The sequence below is a fragment of the Acyrthosiphon pisum genome, chromosome A1 (assembly GCF_005508785.2).
Source record: "Acyrthosiphon pisum isolate AL4f chromosome A1, pea_aphid_22Mar2018_4r6ur, whole genome shotgun sequence".
NCBI lineage: Eukaryota > Metazoa > Arthropoda > Insecta > Hemiptera > Aphididae > Acyrthosiphon > Acyrthosiphon pisum.
Genome location: NC_042494.1, coordinates 119,221,448 through 119,244,278, shown reverse-complemented (window position 1 = coordinate 119,244,278; position 22,831 = coordinate 119,221,448). Strand labels below are relative to the sequence as shown.

General features: G+C 34.7%; 1 protein-coding gene across 2 annotated transcripts; it reads left to right on the top strand.

Annotated features, from left to right (window-relative positions):
- Positions 1-217: 217 nt before the first annotated feature.
- Positions 218-22,176, top strand: LOC100162365. 2 transcript variants are annotated; one of them, XM_008185118.3, is made up of 5 exons: positions 218-583; positions 13,693-14,026; positions 17,345-17,933; positions 19,299-19,786; positions 21,825-22,176. In XM_008185118.3, the coding sequence occupies exons 2-5, from the start codon at positions 13,755-13,757 to the stop codon at positions 21,892-21,894; spliced, it is 1,419 nt and encodes a 472-aa protein (XP_008183340.1). In that variant the 5' UTR covers positions 218-583; positions 13,693-13,754; the 3' UTR covers positions 21,895-22,176. The 2 variants fall into 2 exon arrangements, with proteins under 2 accessions (XP_008183340.1, XP_001952347.2); XM_001952312.5 differs by having other exon boundaries at positions 13,690-14,026.
- The last annotated feature ends 655 nt before the right edge of the window (positions 22,177-22,831 follow it).

Below are 22,831 nucleotides of genomic sequence, written 5' to 3'. Positions count from 1 at the left end.
ACCACTTTTCAACCACCGCTCGACGGTCGACCGTGGCCGGTTTCTGTGTATCCTCCGCCGCAGCCGCAGCCGTGCACCGAAAAACTCGTCACCGATTGATGCTGTGGGGGGGGAGAGGGGTAACGCGTGCGTGCGACCGTGTGCGTCGGCGGGTGGTGCATGTGCGTGCGCGTGCGCCCCGGCCCGACCGGCGACGACGAGACCGCCGAATTCCGATCTCGTCCGCAGTCCGCACCGCGTCACACGTATCCCGCCGGCCGGTCGACTACGACCGCGCAACCGCACAGTCCGACAACGCGTCCGCCGCTGTGCTCTCCGCGAGTGTTCGCCGATCGGTATCAGACGATATTAATTATTGTAATCAATCGTAATATCTTTACAGCGATTTTCAGTGATTTTTCGTTCTCTCGTTCTTCGTGTCACTCCGCCAGCTTATTCCGTCCCCGGTTTCCAGTCCCGAGTTAGTTTCATACACGTCCGGCGTACGACGTACAGATCGGCGCACTCGGGGGATCTCGCTGGTATGACAATTATCGACTACGACGGATTGTCACGACACCGGACACGACTAGACACCAGTCAGGTAAGTCTTTGAAGCGTTTCAACGACACGTCAGTCGCAATAATATCGTCTTAAGCATTAGTTATAATGTATACCTACCCTAAGTGTCGTCTCGTTCGCCCCTGGAGAAACGGATCAACGTGATCTCGAGTTGGACGCTTTCTAGTTTCAACCTAAGTAGGCTTTTTTTGTTTGGGAGTCCAATCTATTACGACGACGGACGCACAAAGCGATTTTTCATTCTACTTGCGCGCCTACGGTGTCCATTGTCGTAATTTGTGCATGTAACGATTTATGCCCCGGCGGCGAGTGCACAACTAGAGATTTGACCTACGAGCAAAATACCTATTTGTAAACCGCCAAGGTCAAGAGTTGTGTTTTGTTCGTCGGCTCACATGACCTGGTATTATCAAATATTGCGTTTTATTCGGTAGTGGTCTGTGCCTGTACTGACGGCCTTTTCAGAAAATTAAAGATTACAATTATTACACGACCACACACTTCCACACCTGTTGCTTTTCTCGGGATTCGGCCCTACTGCAGCTGCACAGATTGCGGCTTTATTCGTTATCATAGGTAGGTACCATTAATCATTTTTTGTTATACGAAACAAATCTTCCTCAGCACCTATAGGTATGACCGGTGACCCGAGTTAAACGTTGTTGTTGTAGGTACGCAAACTCTTCGGTCGCAATCGTATGCAGCTCCACTCGCATTCATAACATACTTTTTGTCACTCAAATACTATTCCGTCATCGTATCGTCTCAGTATGCGGAGAACGTCGTGTCCGGGTGTCCCCAAAGATAATAACGGAATCTGGTCGCTGTTATGTTATTATTATGTCGGTGTGACTGTTTCAAGTACCTAAATAATATTATCATGTACAACGTTTATTATTATTATAATATTGCTCTGCGCTATAAAACGTATGAATAATTCATTCGCCGTCGTACGTGTACCCAAATTCACAGACATTTAAACCGCTGTCGTTGTACCTAACCACCGTACTGTATGTCACAAAAAGAGAAGAAACTCCCTCGGTGAGCACACCCAATGCGGGTGTAACGATTTCTAAAAATTATAATATAATATTATAGGTATGTGTGTTTTGTAAAATATATTACCAGAATGTTATGTACTTATGTCCTTCGAATAGTCCAAGCCTACCAAAAAATCATCATTTACACGTTTGACTAGTATATAATTATTAACCTACGCCTGCAATATTTGAATGATTTGTTATTATCTTGAAATTATTTGGAAATTGGATTCCATTTTGGTCCATTTTTTTTGGCCCGACCCGTCTTATCTAGGGAACAGTAACATTTAATTTAGGTACCTGAACATGATATTCAACATAAAGTTCATTATTTTTTTTTTCTGCTGATATTAATTTGTTTTATAATTATTACAATACTGTTATTTATATATTTTGTATTATGTATTATTGTTCATTGCACAGTTTGTAATAATTATGATAGGGGACGAATATTTTATAAGCGTCCGGGGGAATTTGGTTGTTTGTTTGAATATTAACTATATTAATAAAACCGTAAGCTTTTCCTCTTATATTTAACCAAATTTTCGCCTACGATCAGTCTACACTATACTATTATAGGCTGCAAAACTTCAATGGCTTCTTTGGATAAAATAATATGTTACTAGAAATCAAAATCCTTATAATGTAATAATATAATGTAATGTACTATATTAGTTGTACTGTCACGAATGATTGGCAAATTAATATTTTGTATAATGTACCTATATGTTGTATGTTATAAATAGGGAACGGATTTTATTGTAATAAAAAAATCAAAATATGTATTTATTTTTATTGAAATATGTAAAAATAAAATCAAAATATGTAATAACCGCTTAATTAAAAATCTTATCTCTTATCTAATTATTAAAACAATGTGAAACTACTAATAAAAGAAAATCTTATCTCTTATCTAATTATTAAAACAATGCGAAACTACATCTTCTCTAAAATTTAAAAATGTAAATTGACGGCGATTTGGTCGTAAAATGTTTTTGTATTGGCTGAATGAACGTTCCACATCAACTGACGTAATGATAGCATACTTCATACTAACTACATCAAGTGGTGTGAGTTTGACATCCAATAATTCTGTTGGATTTAGTTCTTGGTGTATATCTCTAATTATTTTTAAACTTTTCAGTCTTTGATTTTTTTCTGTGACATTTACATTTTTCTCTTACTACATTTCCTATGCGACCTTGACATTTTTCTAATTTGTTTTGTGATTCTTCAACAATGCATAAACTTTCTGATAAGGACATATTTCAAGTTTCTAGTTGTTTTATAGTATGAATCAAAAAACCAAAATTAGCAGAAATGTATGTTAAATTATTTTTTAAATTATTATTTTCCATCAAATTATTTGCGTTATCGATAGCGGTGGCAGTTTTAGTATTTAGATTTGAAATTATATTTTTAATTTTTTCAAAGTGTTCACAATAATATTGAGCAGCTTCTAACCACGTCCCCCATCTCGTTAAAATAGGCTCTGGAGGTAGATTGAGATCGGGGTATAATTCTTTAAATTTTAAAACTATACTTGGTGGTTTGAGAAATATTTTCTTAACCGTTGCTATTAATTGGTCTACGTCAGGGTAACTTGATCTTATTGTTTCTGCCACCCGATGAAAAGCATGTGCTAAACAAGTAACATGTACTAGTTTAGGGAAAAATGCATTCAGAACATTACCTGCTTTACACAAATATGGAGTGGCATCGGACAAAAATAATAATACATTTTCATATTTTACTCCTTCGGGCCATAATAAATTCACAGAATCGTTAAACAACTTAGCAATGGTTTAATGTAAAAATATGTATTTACAATAAAATCCATTCCCTAGTTATAAACCCAATATTTCTGATAATTGTAAATTTTTATAAAGTAGGTTGTGCTTACATACCTTATTTTAGCCACTGACTATGTCATATTGTATTACCAGAGCCCAGGGTGTATGGCATTTTGGAAAAGTATCAAATTTGGAGATAAATCGAAATATATATGTATAAAAAAACAGGTATTATCTCACCATATCCCAACATCTTCGACAACCGTAAATTCCTATAAAATAATGTACATAATACTTCAGCAACGTACATTCAACACAATATACATTATACATTTTATATTATTTTACTGTGTTAAATTGTATTAATTTGTTTGATACACAACTGTGTTCGTAGTAACTCGTTAGTATCGGACTTTGGAATGATTTTAAATTGACGTTTCTCGTAAATGTTATTATACAACAACTAAAAAAAATGTGAAAATCGTATGTGGGGGTGCTGGGGTGTACGTCTAATACATATATTATACGATATTTAATATTTACCGTAATTTTATTCTAATACGAAATTTCTTATCGTTGTTCATATGATTGGAGAAACGTCTAAGGCATTATGTGTGTATATTATAAAAGATGAAACAGTGAACACACATATTTTTTGGGTTAATTGCATGATGTCCCATGATTCCCAGAGATAAAGGCGAGTTATAAATATTTCGTTTTTTTTTTCGTTGAAGTACTACGATAATATTAAAATCGATGAAACGGCCGCCCGGGAGAAGTATTAATTTTTTTCGAACACGTTTGGGGCAAGGGCGGTTTTCTGCGTTGATGTGGTGGTCCATTTCTCTTGGAACGGCTCGCATCCTACCGTGTATTACTTTATACTTTATATTACTATATAATGTTTATATAGTATTTTTAATGTGCTTGTATTGTTTTTGACATTCTTTCATACCATTTCACGTGTTGTCGACGGGGACCGCTGTAACAGCCGTGTATAAAATCGATAAACGTCGTCTTCAGTGTTTTTTTTCTGTTCTACAGTTCAATAATTTCGAATTAAATGGGCTTTCGAGATAAATTAACTACCTATTTACTCGTTTTAAAATACCCCGTAAGATATAATCGTGTTTAACAAATTATAACCAACCGTCGCGTCGGTGTCGCATCAATCGGGATCACGTGAGGAGATGAGGTTTATGAAGTATTTTGGACCTCTATGCTATGGCTCTATACTATTATAATATTTAGGTTAGATTAAGAATTAAGTAATTTTGGTTTTTATTTGTTTGTCCTTTGCAACTGATAACGTTGTTGTTGTACTTATATTATGGTCTAACCCACCATCATTTAGGAATCGAATTTTTTACTCCATATACTACTATAGGGTCGTGCGTGTGTATGTGAGCGCGCAGGTTTTTTCACAAAAGACCCGCACGAACATTTTTCACGCGCGTTAAATATTCTTTGGGGCCGTACAAAAGGCTTTTTGTGTGTGAGTTTGTGTGTGCTGCCTACATGTGTGCGTGTTATCGTGTATTGTTGTGCCTATATACCTATATATAATACGATGAAAAGATCTCGTGGAGGAGAGTTGACCGGAATAAACGGACAAAAAGAATAATCGCAGTTTGTCGGCGCTGAAGAACCGCGTCTTCTGCGTGTGCGTATATTCACCCTGTATATGAGATTTCGGGACACCTTTCCAGATGTTTTGGCACAAGTATTTCGTCGAGCATATATATACCAGAATTCCTTTATTCCTTTGTGAACCAGCGGTGGTGGTAACTACTCTACCAAATAACACGTGATATCGTCGAAGCCCGCGTACTTCTATATTTTGCTGGGATCTGCGTTGTATTATTATCGTCAGTGTGTTACTATTATTACGATCGCCAGATCGCCGCATATATACATATTATATTAATATGTTTAACACAATGTATGAAACATTTATTAGCCATGTCGAATTTCGTATTATATTGACGGATATTATATTGTGTGCAGTCGTTATAGGAGGTGCTGCTAGTTGCTGCTGCTGCTGTTACTATTGCGATCGAACCGAATCGCTTTAAAGGATTGACGCCAACACGACACGCAACCGTGTCGGCGGCGGCGGTTTCCCTTTGAAATCTATCAAATTGTCTGATATGTGCCCCCCACACCAACGTATATATATATATATTATGTACACGAGTATTTTATAATATGTAAATGCGTAGTATATGTTACATTATATATTATCAAACAAAAACACTTCGAATACACTGCGTACGCACGACAAACATAATATGTATAATATTATACTGAAATGTATATCCGATTAATAATACTATTTCTTGCGAACGACCGTCGTCGGATACTAAATCGTAATGAGAAAATAAACGTTTCGTTTGAATTAAAAAAAAATTCCAACAATGTTTTTTTTGACAACGTTTTGTTTTAATAGCAATGTTAATAGTTTTCCTTCAAACCGTGTGAACACAATATTATTGACTATAATTACTTCCGTGCACGAATAAAACTTTTTATACGTACAGAGTTATTCAGAATGGATCAACCGATATAGCATGCTGTTTCCTAGGTCATCTGATCGAACGCCACGTGACTTCTTATTTTTGGGATATGATAAAGATACTGTGTACGTACCATCATTATCATCAACTACAAAGCAGCTAAACAATAAGCGGAATAAATTACAAAACTGATATGTTTGAAATGAATGCAAGTTCTGACTAAAATACCTATATACTAGATGTTTGTGTGACCAAGGAAAGTCACATAGAACATTATGTACCTACCATTAAATAAATTTCAAATAATATTCTTTTATTTGACGTATCGTATTAGTTTACTGCAAACGTTTAAACTAAAAATATAAAAGCATTTTAAATCGGATGAATCTTTTGAATAATTACCCTGTATGTATATTATAATATGTTTATTTTATTGTGACTGTTTAGTGTTAGTGAGTCAATCGATGGTGTATATATTTATATATATTTAAGAATAAGTTAATATTAGTCATTGTCCATGCACAATACGTCAATACCTACCTATTAATAGTGTATGACTCGTTTATTGCAGTTTGCACGGAAGCGAAAATCGTGTCTATAACTAGTGCTATAGTCGGTCGGTCGTAAATCCATATTATATTGAATAATGACTGTGTGAAGAGAGAGAGAGAGAGAGCAGAATATTTCGCTTAGATTCTAAGCAATATTTATGTGTGTTTATTTTGTTAAATACAGGTATAACTATTTGGAATGAGATATATCGCAACAAATAATGAATACCAAGTTTGGGATCCTGCTTGCACAATAAAGTATGAATATTAGTTTAATTATTTAAAAACATGGTTTCAAATTGATGATTGACAAATTACTATAAATTAGTTATTATATAATTCATTGCGGTCACTGTTTAAGTTATTTTAGTATAGGTTGTTTTCAGTAAAATTATTTATTTTCATGTATGAAGAACGCGAAGGTATTATTTGATGTATAAGTTAAATTATTGTTTACGTTTTAAATATATAGGTGTTTTAAAGATTTGCCTTATCTCAAAATAATGTCTTGTTTTTATTTAATTCCTTGTAAAACGTGGTTGAACTATAAAGAATCGTTAACTAAAATGTTGTATAGGAATTAGGATTGGTTTGAAAAACGTCAGATTACATAATTTTTTTTTACGACCAATGGTAAATATAGGTGCCTATATATATATTATATTATATTTATATAGGTTTTCCTTTGAATGTCATGAGTTATCTACAACTGGTGAACTCCTACACACAATCGCAGTGAACTCCTGAATAACCATTTTTCTTTATCTCTGATTCGTATGCATATAGTATATAGGTAGTAAAACGTTGAATAACATGATACCCAGCAGTATGCGTCTTCTAAATAGTTTTCACATTCGAACTCCATACACTGATGCAGCTGCGGCTCGTTTCGGAACCGGAGAGGTTCAAACGATAATAATAATAATGGATTTCGTGCGCTGCAATAATAATTATTATTGTGCCTATAGACCGGGTGTGTTGGTCGTCGTTGTGTGTGTGCCGAGCCATACAAGAGTAGAATTCCGTTTTACTCTTAGTATGTTTTCGAAAATAAAATTCTTCAATCGATTTCACGTTGTTTACTTTTCAAAACGGTCCAAATAATACAATTATCGTCGGGGCCACGATTTAATACTTTCTTTCGTGTCGTGTGCGTATTATTTCACTATTATAACCATCTCGTGTATACAGCCGTTGCGCGTTTATACACACACACACATACACATATTATAAAAATATGGTTCTTTTGCTAAATTCGTTATCGATGTACCATGTACGCGTTGCTATACGGTGCACCGTCGTATAGGCAATAACATATAAGATGATTACCATATTATTATAACCCACTCGCGGCGCTTTTTAACAGCCCATGGCGGCATCGATGAAACGATCGTCGTTGTCGTCTTTAAATTTTTTTTTCCTACTTTTCATCACAATCGATTTGAATATCGCTCGTGTGCTCTGCGGTAGATAAAATACACGAAAACAAGACGACCGACTCAATATATAACAATCTACTTGTAAGTCGCAGTTATATAGGTATAAGTAGTAATACTGGTCCCGCCGCGGAGTAAACCAGAGTACTATGATTTTTACGCCGGTCGAGTGCGTATGTATCGTATGGAAGAAAAACCGAAAAGAAAAAAATCCATACGCATATTATTATTATTGCTGGCACACACACACACATGGATTGTTTGCATTGGATGCTCGTTAGCCGGTCCTTGTTCTTCCCATAATATTATAACTGCCGCCGCCGCCGCCCACTCCTCTTCTCCCGGACGATGGCTGCGGCGGTCGTCTCTCATGCGCACTCGTGTAGTCTAGTTAAGGGAACATGTGAGGATTGATAAATTATAGGTCTGCTCCTCGATCCGGACAACCGGTTTCTTTTTTTCGGCTCTCCGGGCACTTTCCGATGCGTACCTTATAATAATATTATATTATATAGGTACCTATAGTATGTCGGCGGTGGATGTGGTACCTGCACAGTGTCGGCCAGTTAGGCACCGGTTGTACAGGACCAGCGTCGGCTGCTGTTGTTGTTATTATTGTTGTTGTGCTTGTGATGAACAGATGGCGTGTAGTTAACCGTCGACGAGGATGAGAAACTGAACCGATCGGAAGCATAATATTATTATCACGTTGACACGTATTTGGTGCCAATTTATACAATTTACTTATAAGTTATATTATTATAATGATATACCAAAATTTAATATTTTATAATTTTCGCTTTCCGAATTGCATGGTCCTTTCTATTGAGGCCTTCGTCGACAGCAGCTTATTCTTGTTGTTTATATGTTCGCTCTGTATAAATGATCTCGCCCGTTCGATATTTTAAATTATATTAACGTCCCACTTATATAATATACTTAATATTATATTGTTCGATATTATGCTGTTTAGTATAATAGTAAGTGGTGCGAGCATCATAATATAACGACGATAAATTTACGAGAACGTCTACAAGAGATTTTTTCTCTACGCGGGCAGGGGGGGGGTGGAGTTCGCCGGCAATTAATAATAACGCGTTATTGTTGATAATCATCGTGTGATGATCGCCGAAAAAATATACTTACATCATAACGTGGGTAACCTACGTGCACGGTCGTTGTTAAACTATTGTTCTTACACTACACCATGTGTACGAGTATTTATGTTAATAACCGTTTCTCCGGTATACATAACACCTATTTGTCTAGACTCTAAAGAGCTATAATCGGCCAATAAGTCCGTTTTGAAAGAAAGTCCAAAAATACAAAATATTCTATTAAAATTTCATTTGTAATTATGAATATAATATATTATTATATTTGATTACTATTCCTTATGCTTGTTATTCAAAATAATGGTCGATATAAAAGTACCCAAGTTAAATAATATATAAGAAATATATAAACTGTTTGGCTTTACAAATATTCTAAAAATGTTTTTAAATCACATATAGGTAATTGTTTCAGAAAACGTACCTTATTTTAAATTATTATAATTATTAGTGGTCGATGTTTGTATTGACTGTATTATTTTAAAATTTGTTGATAATATTAATTGAAAAAGCTAAAAGGCTTAAACTTTTTCTTATACATATATTTTTGAACTTACTTTTATATTAACCATTATTTTAAATTTTTATAATATACTAATTGTAAACTGTAGGTAAGTATATGGAATAGTAATCAAATATAATATCATATTAATATTGTAGGTACCTATTGGAAAATTAATTACTATTTTAAATCAATATTAATTAGGTGTACCTATAAATAATAATTATTATATATAGGTAGGATAGGTACTTATTTATAATTATAAATGAAAATGTAATAGAATATTTTGTATTTTCGGACTTTTCGTCCAGGATTCCTAGAGAGCGGATTTATAGTTTTTCTCATATATTTTCTGGGTTTATGCAGCTCGATGGGGATAAAAAAGTGGATAATTTGTTGATTACAAAATTTGTAGAAAAAATTAATTTTGCATATTTTGGCATATTTTAACGTTTTAGAATATATTTTATTATTTTATGTAAACAATTTATGATTGTTTATTTCCCGGGTGAGAATTTCTTTATACCTATTATAAAAAAATAATTGACATCGTTAAATAAGTTGCGTAAGGCATCTAGCTTTATGATTTTTACTAAATTGTTCATCTTGCAGGTCTCTGGTGATTTCTGACTAAATCTAATATTAATATTAAATAAAACTAAAATTAAGTTAAATTCGTTAAATTCTAGAATAATAATAATATAATATACACGACTAGTAGTAACAACATAGTATAAGTACTTAAATTAGATTAATATATACTAATTGCTTAAAAAAAAAAACATGCATATTTTGACCAGATATTAAAATCATATTCTAAGAACCTAAAAAAAACCACTCTACGGCCATCACCTACCTATTTAATTGGTAGTATTAATTTAATATATTGTGTGTACCAGAATTATTCCTATGAAAAATATATTATTATTTGATTAACATTATTCTTAAATCGCTGCTGTGCATTGTGTTATAAGTTATTTATTATTTTGTACGATCAGAAGTTAGGAAAAACGTTGTGCCCACGTAGTGACGTCTCAGAAATTCTATTACGGCTCCCTGACGAAAAATAATTATTTGATATTTTTACGGGCGTGAATACTTAAAAATACTTATACTTTACTAATATACTTATCTTTACATTTTATTCGTTAACCGCCTATGTTCGTCTATTCGCAGTCTATTTTGCAGTCGCTTATACGAGCGACGATATACGTATACGGCTAATACGTGCCGTGGCCCGGTGTTACCAAACAGCATATTTTAGAAAATTATTTTCTTATAATATTTGTGTCATTAGAATGATTCTTTAATTTAAAAATATTTTCATATGCTGTCTGATACTTTTACATAATTATATCGTGTTTTGCGAGAAAAATGTATACTTTTGGAAACTGATTTATATTTTATTAAAGCGTTTTAACATCTGCGGTATTCTTTACCCATCAGTGGCCGTGTATTATTATTAAAAACCGGAAATAATTAACGCTGTGGTAGCCTTTTGTGTTTCTTTTATAGCTTTCCACAATATATATATATATATATTTGTTTTTGTCCTATTCATATAATTGTTCATAACTGTTCACGGGATGAAAACGCGTTATTAATTAATATTACACTCACTTTCGTTGAACGCACTGCTTCAATTATTCAATAATAATAAAATATTACATAGGTACATGTGCGAGTGACATAATGAATATTCGGTATTTATGCTAATATAATTATTTCTATATGAAACTTTACACACAAGAACGTGTTTTTACCTTAAAAAGCCAAATATGACGTATAATATTATATACGTCATTAAATTAACAATAATTGCACTATTATATTACTATTATACGTGTCTAATTAAAAACTAGAGATTTCGAGCAGTATTTATAGGCGTAAGCCGTGTGTGCAACTGGGCGTGTGTCAAAAATTCTCATTGACACTCCCAGGTCCTTTTTTATACCGACAACTGACAAGTAATATATTTCTGGGCCTATATTTCTGGAACGCGAGCACATGTTTTTGAGTACAAAATTTATCGAGCGAGCACACTAGCCGATCCTTAATGGACAATGGTGATTTTTTAAAAATAAAATCGATGTAAACCGAATTATTTCTACCATGTGGATTCGAATGATAATTGATAAATTATTTTTGTAGTAATATAGTTAGGTGAGAAAAATAACGGTATAGGCCGCATACTACGTAATTTTTGATCCTGGAAATTGATTTATTTGTTTTTGGGTGGCCCACATCCCGAAATCCGCACATATGGGTTAGGTAGACGATAACCTCTGTTCCAAATGTGTTTCCCGCCCTATATGGTTCTACAAACCCGAAACACCGTGTCTTTGTCGCATGTTGTACGTATCCAATTTTTATTGTAGTTATATTATTATGTTTATGAAATATCGTTATTAGTTATTAGCAATGCGTAAACGACATCCGTTTTTTAAATTTATCAATGTTAAAATATAGTTCTTTGATTCTTTGTTCTCGCTAAATAATTTACTCTGACATCGGTTGGACAATAAATGATAATTTTCAATGAATGCTAACAAAAGACTGGGATAGCATGCCAACAAGGTTACCAAAATGAAGTGTGTTTTAAACTTTTATCACACTTGAAGTCCTTAGACCAGTATTATATGTTATTATTATACCATGTTCCAGAACAAATATTTTCGGTCATAACTCATAGGTACATTTAAATATGCTTAGTTAGTAATTTACTGTAATATATAATCATTACTAAGCGGCCGGCTCAAATGTTGGGCGACCCACCGAGAGGTCTCTTTATCTCGCCGGACCTGACAATCGGTCATTCTGAAAATATCGCAAAAAATGAAGTCATGGCGTGTTTTTATGTATACAAATACGTATCAAATATTGAAATATAATGTCCGCATACCAGCGTTGATTCACTGTTCAATAACCATTTGTGGGTAGGCGATGGCAATTCTATTGCGCGCTACTACTGCGGGCTATATATAATAGGCTCGTATAAAATCGACCGATCAATCGTTAATAATTTAAAAGGAATGCAAACTGTTTTTTAGGAGTTCATTATACGTAATTTGAAGGGTACATACTACCTACGATCCGTGTGGTTGTGATAACGATTATTACTTAATAGTGTGGTTGTGATAACGATTATTACTAATTATTAGTGTGATTGTACTAATATCATAATGTGCTACTTCCACGCGCTTATATCGACACGAGGCTTGCTTTTTTTTAGCCAAGTAGGTACTTATTGTAAGTACATATTTATAATATTATGTATACCAGTTGATTATATTATCTGTCTTACGATTTATCAGATGAGACTTCTGAAAACAGATTTGAATTCTTTGATAATATTACTTTAGATCGATTTAAAAAAAATTTTATCAACTATTACTACTCTAAAAAAATACTCACGTATTACGCATATCCTTTTTTAATTTTGTTGACATTTTTTAAAATGTAACCATGAAATATGCGGTTATTATGCGTTTTTAAGTATTTGTTTATTTGCGTAGCTAACTCGTGAGTCATGGTAGTGTTAAACTATGAATATGCGTAAAAATACTGGTCAAGTACTTCAAATAATAAAAAATTATCGCCCCTCGATCGTCGTTATACGGATACCGGGATACTTATTATTTAAATATTTATCATTACAATTCGTTTAGGTCGATTTATATAGATAGGAAGTACCTAGCTATAAACTGAATGTGCAATACTAAATTGTGAGTATAAACATCTTATAGCTGGTATTAAATTGTGCTGTAATTAATTATTAATTTATTATATGTATACCTGTCCTACCTACACATAAAACATCGGTTTATAGTGGTTGTGCGTATATCGCTGGCAAAAAGCTACATATTATACAATTTTAAATAAAATATGTATTATTGCTTTCTCTCCACCAGTCGCTTACAGAATCATAAATACGCCACTGTTTGCGCCATCTGGTATACTACATTTTGAAGTTAAATCAAACGAAACGGAATTTGTTCTCCCAGATAATGAAACATCCGCAAAACGTATATTTTGATTTTTAATCTAAAGGTCTATGATTTTCTATCATCGGTGTATGTGGGGGGAGGGTTATTTTTGCAAAAATGTAAAAAATAATCATTGATAATTACTTTGCGCACGATCATAATAATATAATGTTAATTATTATAATTTTTCAGCAGGCATGCGATTGACGACGTACGCCAGCGGCGACGGTCGAGCAGCGGCGACATGTTGATGCGCCATGTCAAGGCATGGACGCTCTAAACAATACGGTCCGGAACCGCCGCCGGCGGCCGTCTACACCAAGCCGCCGCCGCCGGTGCACGGCAACAACACGTACAACGGCCGCGCGCATCACCATTACCAGCAGCAGCAATCACAACAGCAACACCAGCAATTGCTGCTGCAACAGCAATTTTACGGCGCGCAGCAACAGCAGCAGCAACAACAGTCGAACGCGGTGGTCGGATCTAGGCCCCCATCGAGCAGTCACCACCATCACTCGTTGCCCAGGTACTATTATACTGGTGATATAATATTGCAGGCGCTGTTTGCGACCAAAATCAGAATCGAAATAGTTTGAAACGGAGAGTGTAAGGTTTTTGGGTTCGCTGTAAAACTTTCCATCGTTTCTCGTTGCTTCAGTATGCATTATTAAAATGCCTATCATTTACAGCGTTTTATCTGTTTAAACATTGCTTTATTTTTTATTTGTTTTAATGCTTAGATGGACTGTACAAAATGTCAGAATGTTTGACCCTATAGTTAATATACCGAGTATTCGTATATATTTTGTAGGTCTATATAGGAGTAGTTCAGGTATTTACTAGTGGTTCGCGGTAATTTGTTGGGTGGTAAATTGTATATGTACGCGATCAATACCCGTGTCCGGAGCCTGGAGAGTTTAGTTTTGTAATAAATTGCAGACGGTGTGTTTTCATCGGATTTCCGTGAACGACTTAGTTTATGCCGACGACGAATCCGGTTTACATCTCAAACCCTGAGGAAATCCATATAATTGACGAATACCGTTGTAGTGTTCGTTTACTCGAAAATATTCCGACGCCGACATGTCTTTAAATTTGATTAATATTGTGTTACTCTACCAAAAACACTTATCCTGCAAAAACTAGGTGTACCTATATAGTATTTAATAATTATTGATATTTATTGATTATCGCAGTAAATTTATACTTTGGAAATGGTGTGTGTACGCGCGCTTGTGGTATTTCTTATGATTGAGATGAGAAACTTGGCGGTGACGTGTTTTTGTTCAATTTCCTCTTGACAGGAAATGCAAGAGAGAGGGAGTGTAGTATTATATACCTCCCCCCTCGAGCCATTCGGAGATTTGTCCAGCGTATATAATAGAACTGTAGAATATTATTTGAACGATTTCCAAAGGTTTTTCTCTATTCATACAAACCATATACTATTTATAAACTACTTACCCCGTGGCCGTATCCAACATACTGCGGCTAAAAATCATCACGTACTATATCATGATAATAATAATAATAATAATAGTAAAATCGATGGGAATAATGAACATCACTATATTATATACTAGTCATGTTGGACTGACAGACTATGGTTGGTTGTACCAGTGAACAAAGCGAAGAATTTCTCATTGTTTTCGTCCGTCCGCCTCGCTGTTAAAGCTTTTTAGTTTTTATATATTATTATACATTCCAAAAAATAATCTGCAATAATATTCTCTATAACATAGCGGAAATTTTTGAACTTATACTAGCCGGATGAACTAGAGGATCGCACGGAATTCAGCGAAACTATATGTATATTATATAAAACTACGCCGACGAGGCAATATGGCTTTCAAAAATTGCATTTTTAGATTGAAATATAACTCTAGTACTCTACGAATAATACTATAATAAATACCAACAATTTTAATAACGAGAAATCAGATATGTATTTAAAGATGACTTGGGGGGGAGATTGCTTTTTATATGGTCTTTGGGCTTTTGATTATTATATTTCAGCGGTGATGTCACTATTTCAGGGATGGGCTGAGTAGGGTTGCGCCATCTTAGAAATTTCTGGAAAATGAATAAATGTTTTCAGCAATATGTTACGTATAAGAAATAACCATTTGAATTATTAAAAGTGTTATTTAAGTTTGTTGCGAAAGTCTAAAATTATATATACTCACGGACCACGGCATGGTCGGCATCGTAACATTAAACTTATGGGGGATTCTAGTTTAGTTTCTCCTATATATAACAAATTACCATCCCTCCTAAAAAAAAAACAAAATCCTGACAACGCCACTCTTATTATTAAACTCTTATAAGGGGCTTTTAGACTTTATCATGTCTTTCATAATTTAACACGTGTTTAAAGTTTAAACCCTAGTGAAGTTTTAATTGGCTATAAACGTTATGGTTATCTTTTTAATATAATATGTCACTAGTGACGTACACCGTGCTACCGTTAAGTTGAAAAATATTCAACTTGTTAACGTGCGGTTACAGTTTTTACAGTATCGATTATACTTCTGGACTTTTTACGAGAAGTTCTGGTAAAATGTTTAAAATATGAAAGGTTACACAATCTAACCGAGCTTATTTATAATCATTAAATATTAATTTTTACTACACACCTATTGTACATTTCGATTAATGTTTAAGTTTAATTAATTATATTGGGTATATTAATATTTACTTTCTAATTTCTCTATCGATAATCTGGACATTGACATTTAGAAAATAACTGTTTAATTATGTAGCAATGTGAATTATGGACAGTTGATAAATCTCTGATTTTGAGCTGGCAAAAATATCGGGTGTATAAATTCCACGGGGTGGCCATACGTATACGTATGTGAAGCATTTAGATGGAGAACGTTTAGAGTGACCAATTGAAAAGCATCAAACTATTGTACCAAACTATTTTATGCCTTACTCAACCTAATCACTGATAAGACACAGTTTTCATATTTTAAATTGTTTTTATTGTTGTTATATTTTGATAACTACTAATTTATAATATGAAAACTTAAAGTAGTGCCAACCAAATGTCAAAATAATTTTATTTTTCTCAAAATGGTAACTCTAAATGTATTCCATTGGCTTGCTTCAATTCACTACACATAGCAGTATACGGTATGGCCCCTCTATAATATATTCTTTACTCTATGATAAATTCTGTATACGTCTCTGCAGCAGTGCCGCATTTAGACATTTTGCGCCCCGTTGCAAAAAAAAATTGGCGCTCCCTAAGCTCCGGTGAAAAAAAATTGCTTCCCCCTAAGGGGCCTACCCACGGAAAATATGGGAGCTAGATCCTCATTAACCTTTTAGATATTGAGCACAGAAAAGAATATTTGTTTTACAATGTGTGCTTTTTTTAAAAATATTGTTTAGTAATTTCTTGATTCCTCTCTCCGCAATGATACATATGAATTTATGTAACCTAAACCTTGCTTGTAGTTCATCATATAAATTGGTTTTTTTTAACATATTTAAGTAGGTTGTAGGTATTTCATGAATAAATAAAATAAAATGATATAAAACTATGCAAATTAATATTAATTAAAAAAATGTCAAACAGCATGAATACTAAATACACCGTAATTCATAAATACTGTTATTAAAATAATTAAAATTATACAAATTTTAATAAATCACAAGTAAACATATTTCTGGCTACAAACATTTTGGGCGCCCGGGGGCAGTTGTACCCAGGGCCCCCCCCCTAAATGCAGCTCTGCTCTGCAGTGTGTAATAACGACGTCGACGACGATTACTAATAATAATAATATAATACCCAAACACAATATAATAATGTATTGTTACCATGTTCGGATAGAAATGCCTGGAGCGCGGACAGACATTCACCGGTGGCCGGCGGATCTTCTTCGAACAGCTCGAATGACCGAGCATACGCGGCCAACCGCCGGGCAAAGCACCACCGAGTGTACAACAGCCACCGGCAGACGTCTCGTGGCCACCACAAGAGCGGTGGTGGCGGCGGCGGCGGCGGTGGAGCCACCACGGACCCGGACGCACTGTCGTCGGTGACAACGGCCGGCGTCAAGTACAACCAACTGCAGCAACCGCCGCCTCAACAGTTGAACCACCAAACGCTGCACCAACTACACCAGCAACAGCAGCACCACCACCACCGGCCGCAGATGGCGCCGGTCTGGCCACCGGTTGAACCGCCGTCGTCGGCCGTTCACCATCACCAGCAACAGCCGGCCACCGCCGCCCAATACTTGCCGCAGCCGCCACCACAGTTACCGCCGCAGAACGCTGCCGCTACGGCCGCGGTCTTAAGGCAACATCACCAGCCATCGGCGGCGGTGCCACTGTTGTTACCCTCGTGTGACGTAGCTGTCGACGCGTGCGGCGGTCACTGTCCTAAGTTCGAAAACTTTTGCCATTTCTGCTTGCTGGTAAGTCACTATGATATGAGAATACCAGAATGCGCTAGTGTCAAAGTTTGAGTGGTTCTCGAACTGTGTATGAAACCTATAGGGCTCCATGAGTGTATTCTAAGGTCTCGTCATCCAAATTAAATCAATTTTTCAAAAATATTTTAAGTTTTATTGTAATGATCATCATGATCTATCATTTTTACTGTTAACGATAATAATAAGTATTAAATATTTTTTAATGACTAAAGATTATGCAAAAAAAATAATTTCAAAAACAGTTTTTAATTGATACGTTCATGAATGTTAATCTGACATATCCATCCCTGTACTCTGTAGCCTGCAGTAATAATTTTATTACCGATGTATAGCGGAATTTCCACTATACTATCCGCGTGGTTGACTGAAAAGGTCGTTTCCGACTCTTCAACCGTCATCGAAAATTAAAATTTCGAAGCAAGCGAATAAAAAATATATAATTATAAGTTATAACTTATAATATACAATTTAGTATTAATTCTGAAATATTCTCGAGACATTTTGTTTTACAATTTAGTTTAACGTTTGAAGACATCATTTCTATCCACAGTTTAACATCCAATTGATATTATTGTTGCTTAATTTTTTTCAGTGCACAGTAATAATATTGCTTTACTATACTATATAGGTATCTCTATTTAGTATAACTCTTATGTAGATCGCACAGTGCTCGAATTAGCAAAATACAATTTAGGGGACTCGGGCTTAAAGAAAGAGCGTTCCCATCACTTAGTATATACGTTGTTAAATCGTTGGGATTTACCTATCATATTTTTAATTATAATTTATGATTATCAATAATATTCCAACAAATCCAAAAGCAAATATCTAAATAAAAATCATTCATTGCCATCTATATTTTATTTAAATAGTTTTATAAATTATGATTGCATGTTGATTTTTATCTTTCAATTTAGTACTAATTATTATATATATCTTGTTAATGATACCTAACTGATAATAGGTATTATAGTTTATTGAACCATGATTATGACCACGGTAGATTATATATATTATAATCTACCGTGATTATGACTAACGCTATATAGTATATCAACTATAGCTGGCTGTCAAAATATATTTTTTTTAATGAAATATTCAACAAGATGAACTATGATATCTAGTATCGCATCGTACATTTTAATGAAAATGCAATGAAGTGTAGCATCCCGTGCGTTTTACTTAAAAAAAATAGTGGGATTACCTATGCTTAAATTTCTGAAAATAAATTGAGCTTGAGGTACTCCGTCTACCTGTCGAGCACTGCAGAGATCGCATAATCATTATTATTACAATTATTTTATATTATACAATCGTTTTATACATCCCGTCGTCCGTGATTCACAGGTGTTTTATTTCGCGGGCATCACGGTAGGCTTCCTGTTGATCATGGCGGCCGTCGTGTCCACCCGGGACCCGCGGTTCCTGTACATCGGTGGCCTGGTGCTTCCGGTCAGCGCGTTCCTGATGGCCGTCCAGTGCCGAGTGCGGCAAGACGCCGACCGCCGGAAGCGGCACAGGCAGCTGAACGGTCGACACCATCACAGGTCGAACGCGGGCGCCCTGATGATGATGAACAACAACAGCAGCAGCAACCAACACAACGGCGGCGTTGCCGGCCAACCGTCGGCAACCGGGTCCGGTACGGCCGCAACCGCCGCCGAGGCCATACCGCTGCAGAATATAATGGCGGCCGGCGGTGCCGATAACGGCGGCACGCTTCGCCGGCAGTTCCAGGGCAACGTTTACCAGTACGTCGGCCAGAGGGACGGTAGCGAGACAAACTACAACGCGGCCAACGGCCATCACTACGAGACGACGTCCGACCTACAGCAGTGAGTGTTGTTGGCGTTTAATGGGTGTTTGATGAGTGTTGTGGTGCATCGTCTATAGATACAAATATAACAATTTCTCATCTAGATGAAAATGTCCTTCTTTTTATCTTAATATATATTAGATAAAAACATTTAAAGCGTAGTTTTATCAATGCACTTAAATAGGCAGGTTACCGATTGCGCTCAAAACATTTATGATGGATAGGCGAGTTGTGCTCCGTTATTACCAGGGTCTATAGATCAATTCAATTAATTGCGCTAAATTATAGCCTTTGGTCATTTAAATTAAAAATATGTAAATGTATAATAATAGTAATTTATTATATTCAGCACAACACTAGTTACTTTACTTAAATAAAATTAAAGCATACAATATGAACACTTCCTATCAAAAATAAATGAAAATTATTGTAAATATAAAAATGTCTAATAATGTCATAATGGTGTTACCCATGTCCCATATTATCATACCAAACACTATTATGCATTGAGATGAACCGATTGGGGTTTAGGGTTACTGAAAACTTTGTTTCGTCAATGGGTAGCCGGGCGGGTATCGCTCAAATTCATAAACCTATACTTATTACTTCCGTATGTTAGTTATAATTAGGTTTCATAAAAGTCCCGCGTATAGATAGGTACTGTTATAGACTATTGTTTGTAAATCAGCTATATATTAACATTCTGAATGCAAGAATGTTAATGTTTTTCGAAAACAAAAAAAAAATATTTAATCAGTCACTCAGTGATCAATTGATCAATATAATACAATTTTTTAATTTTCAATTATGTTAATAAATTATAGGTATACACAGTAGCGCCGAACTATACAATTAAATTGTGCTTAGCACTGAGCAAAAATTATTTCTCATCACCACCCTTTTTGCACCATGCATGGTAAAATTGTAAACTGTTTATACATCTTAAAATATTCATAACTCGCTTTAAAATTAAAATATAATAAAAAGCCCATGAGGTTGTCTAGATAATAATCTTTACCTTTAGATTTTATAAGAGGCCAATTCAATCTAATTTTTAAATTAACGGAGCTACACGTGTTCTGCTGAGCGTAAAATTTGTCGTGTTACACACTTATTGTAAGACGGAGGCAACACATGCGGCCCATGTGGGTATCACGTCCTCTTGCATCTCGTGACTTTCAGCCTATTATAGTATCCAATTCTTTTTATTTTAATTATATTATATTCAATTATTATATAGCAACATTGTAATATACATTTTTTGTGCAAAAATGAACTTAAATACCTATATTATAATTCATAGACCCAGCTCTAAGTCTGTCAAAATTGAGAGGAAAAAGTTTTTTTTTTGTTAATGCGTATAAAATTATTCGAAAATACCTCAAAAATATGGGTTTTTAATTTTTATGATAGGGTGATGTACAACAAAACTTTCGATTTTATTTTCAAGTTTTATTTATTATTATGTAAATAGTTTGTTACATCAATTGTTAATATTTGATATTGGTTATTATTAAATATTAAGGTATTACGGTATAGGTATTAAAAACAAATTAAACTTTTGTCAGCTTTTTTTTAAATAAATTATATATTTATAGTTATGTATACTTTTATACAATTAAATCCTTTTTCCAAACTGTTTTGTCTATATTTCGGTAGAATCATAGTGGTATTGTCTTTAAATGTCATAAAAAAAAGTCATGGCTGAGCTGATATTGACGATGATTTCCGATAGAAGCAAGCTATGAGCAATACTTGGAACAAAACAAGTTCGAATTTGTATGAATTCAGAAAGCAATAGTATGCATTTATGCATCTAAAAACCTTGCATTCAATAAGCTTTTATTTTTAATAATATGCAAAAATATGCTCCAAGATGCAATACGTGATACCTATATGCGTTTAAATAATACATATTTTAATTTCTTCCTTAGATATATTATAATATTATAATATTATATAGACACTCGCACTGACGCGGCACATCGATAAAAATATTATTATGTGCTAGGCGAGTAAGCGAAAACCGTTTTTATTTGCTTTTGTGTCTGTTCCAGAATCGAAGGAGTGCCGTGGTGGAGACGAGAAGACAACCGACCGTATCACAACCGCGCCCCTCACCAGTAACCAACCGTCACCACACACACACACACACACACACACACACCCCGTCCTCGACTGGTCGTAATTATTATTATTTTTGTTTTCCAATAGCCCCCGTTGAGTGTGTATGTGTGTTTTTTTTATTATTATTATAAATACGATTTATGCCTAAATTCATTATTAATATTATTTTTTGTCACTAAGTTTTTGTTGTCGCCCCGATGCTTTGGTGCGACGTTTGTACACATATACATATATATATATATACATTATATTATTAAACAACATTACGTGTTTCGATCGAAATATGTCTCAATGTATCCCAAAAACCAAACTTTAATATTGGCAGTAGTATGCCCCACCTGTATGTAATAACCACAACAGTGGTGTATTATATTTGATAATAATCTTAGCAACAAATTTTAAATGTATGAAAATGTCAAACTACAATTTTTTGACTTCGCGAGAATCACCCAAAAACAACTTTCAAGTACAAACGGTTCTTGTGCTTAATTTGCATAATAAGAACTTGAAACTAATCTGACTTCATGATAAGGTTTTAACCATTGTCATTTGTCACCTACATCCTACCAACGTGAAAAAGGCGTAACCTATATCTACGCATTTCTTTAGCAATAAACACCGAGTACCATACCTATTAAGCGGCCTTTCACTCAACAAAATAAGGTGCCTACTGCCAGCCCGCTCCGAAACGCAATAAACTGCACCATAACGTATAATACAATTAGGTAATAGTTGTGTATAAAATTCGATGTGACGATGTCATGATATGCTACAACCGATTTACGGGTTATAATAAACAGGTAAGTTTTCCGACACTCAATATAATATAATATTATTATGTGTGATATATCAGAACAGTTCCAAGGGAAAAAAGGACGCGAAGTCCTTGAAACCAAAACCTTGTTAAAACCACAAACACCATTAAAAAAATATATAT

Coding starts and splice junctions, on each gene's coding strand:
- LOC100162365 (XM_008185118.3), top strand. CDS start 13,755: ATGTCAAGGCATGGACGCTCTAAACAATACGGTCCGGAACCGCCGCCG. Junction 17,934..19,298: donor TTTGCCATTTCTGCTTGCTG/GTAAGTCACTAT, acceptor CGTGATTCACAG/GTGTTTTATTTCGCGGGCAT. Junction 19,787..21,824: donor ACGACGTCCGACCTACAGCA/GTGAGTGTTGTT, acceptor TGTCTGTTCCAG/AATCGAAGGAGTGCCGTGGT.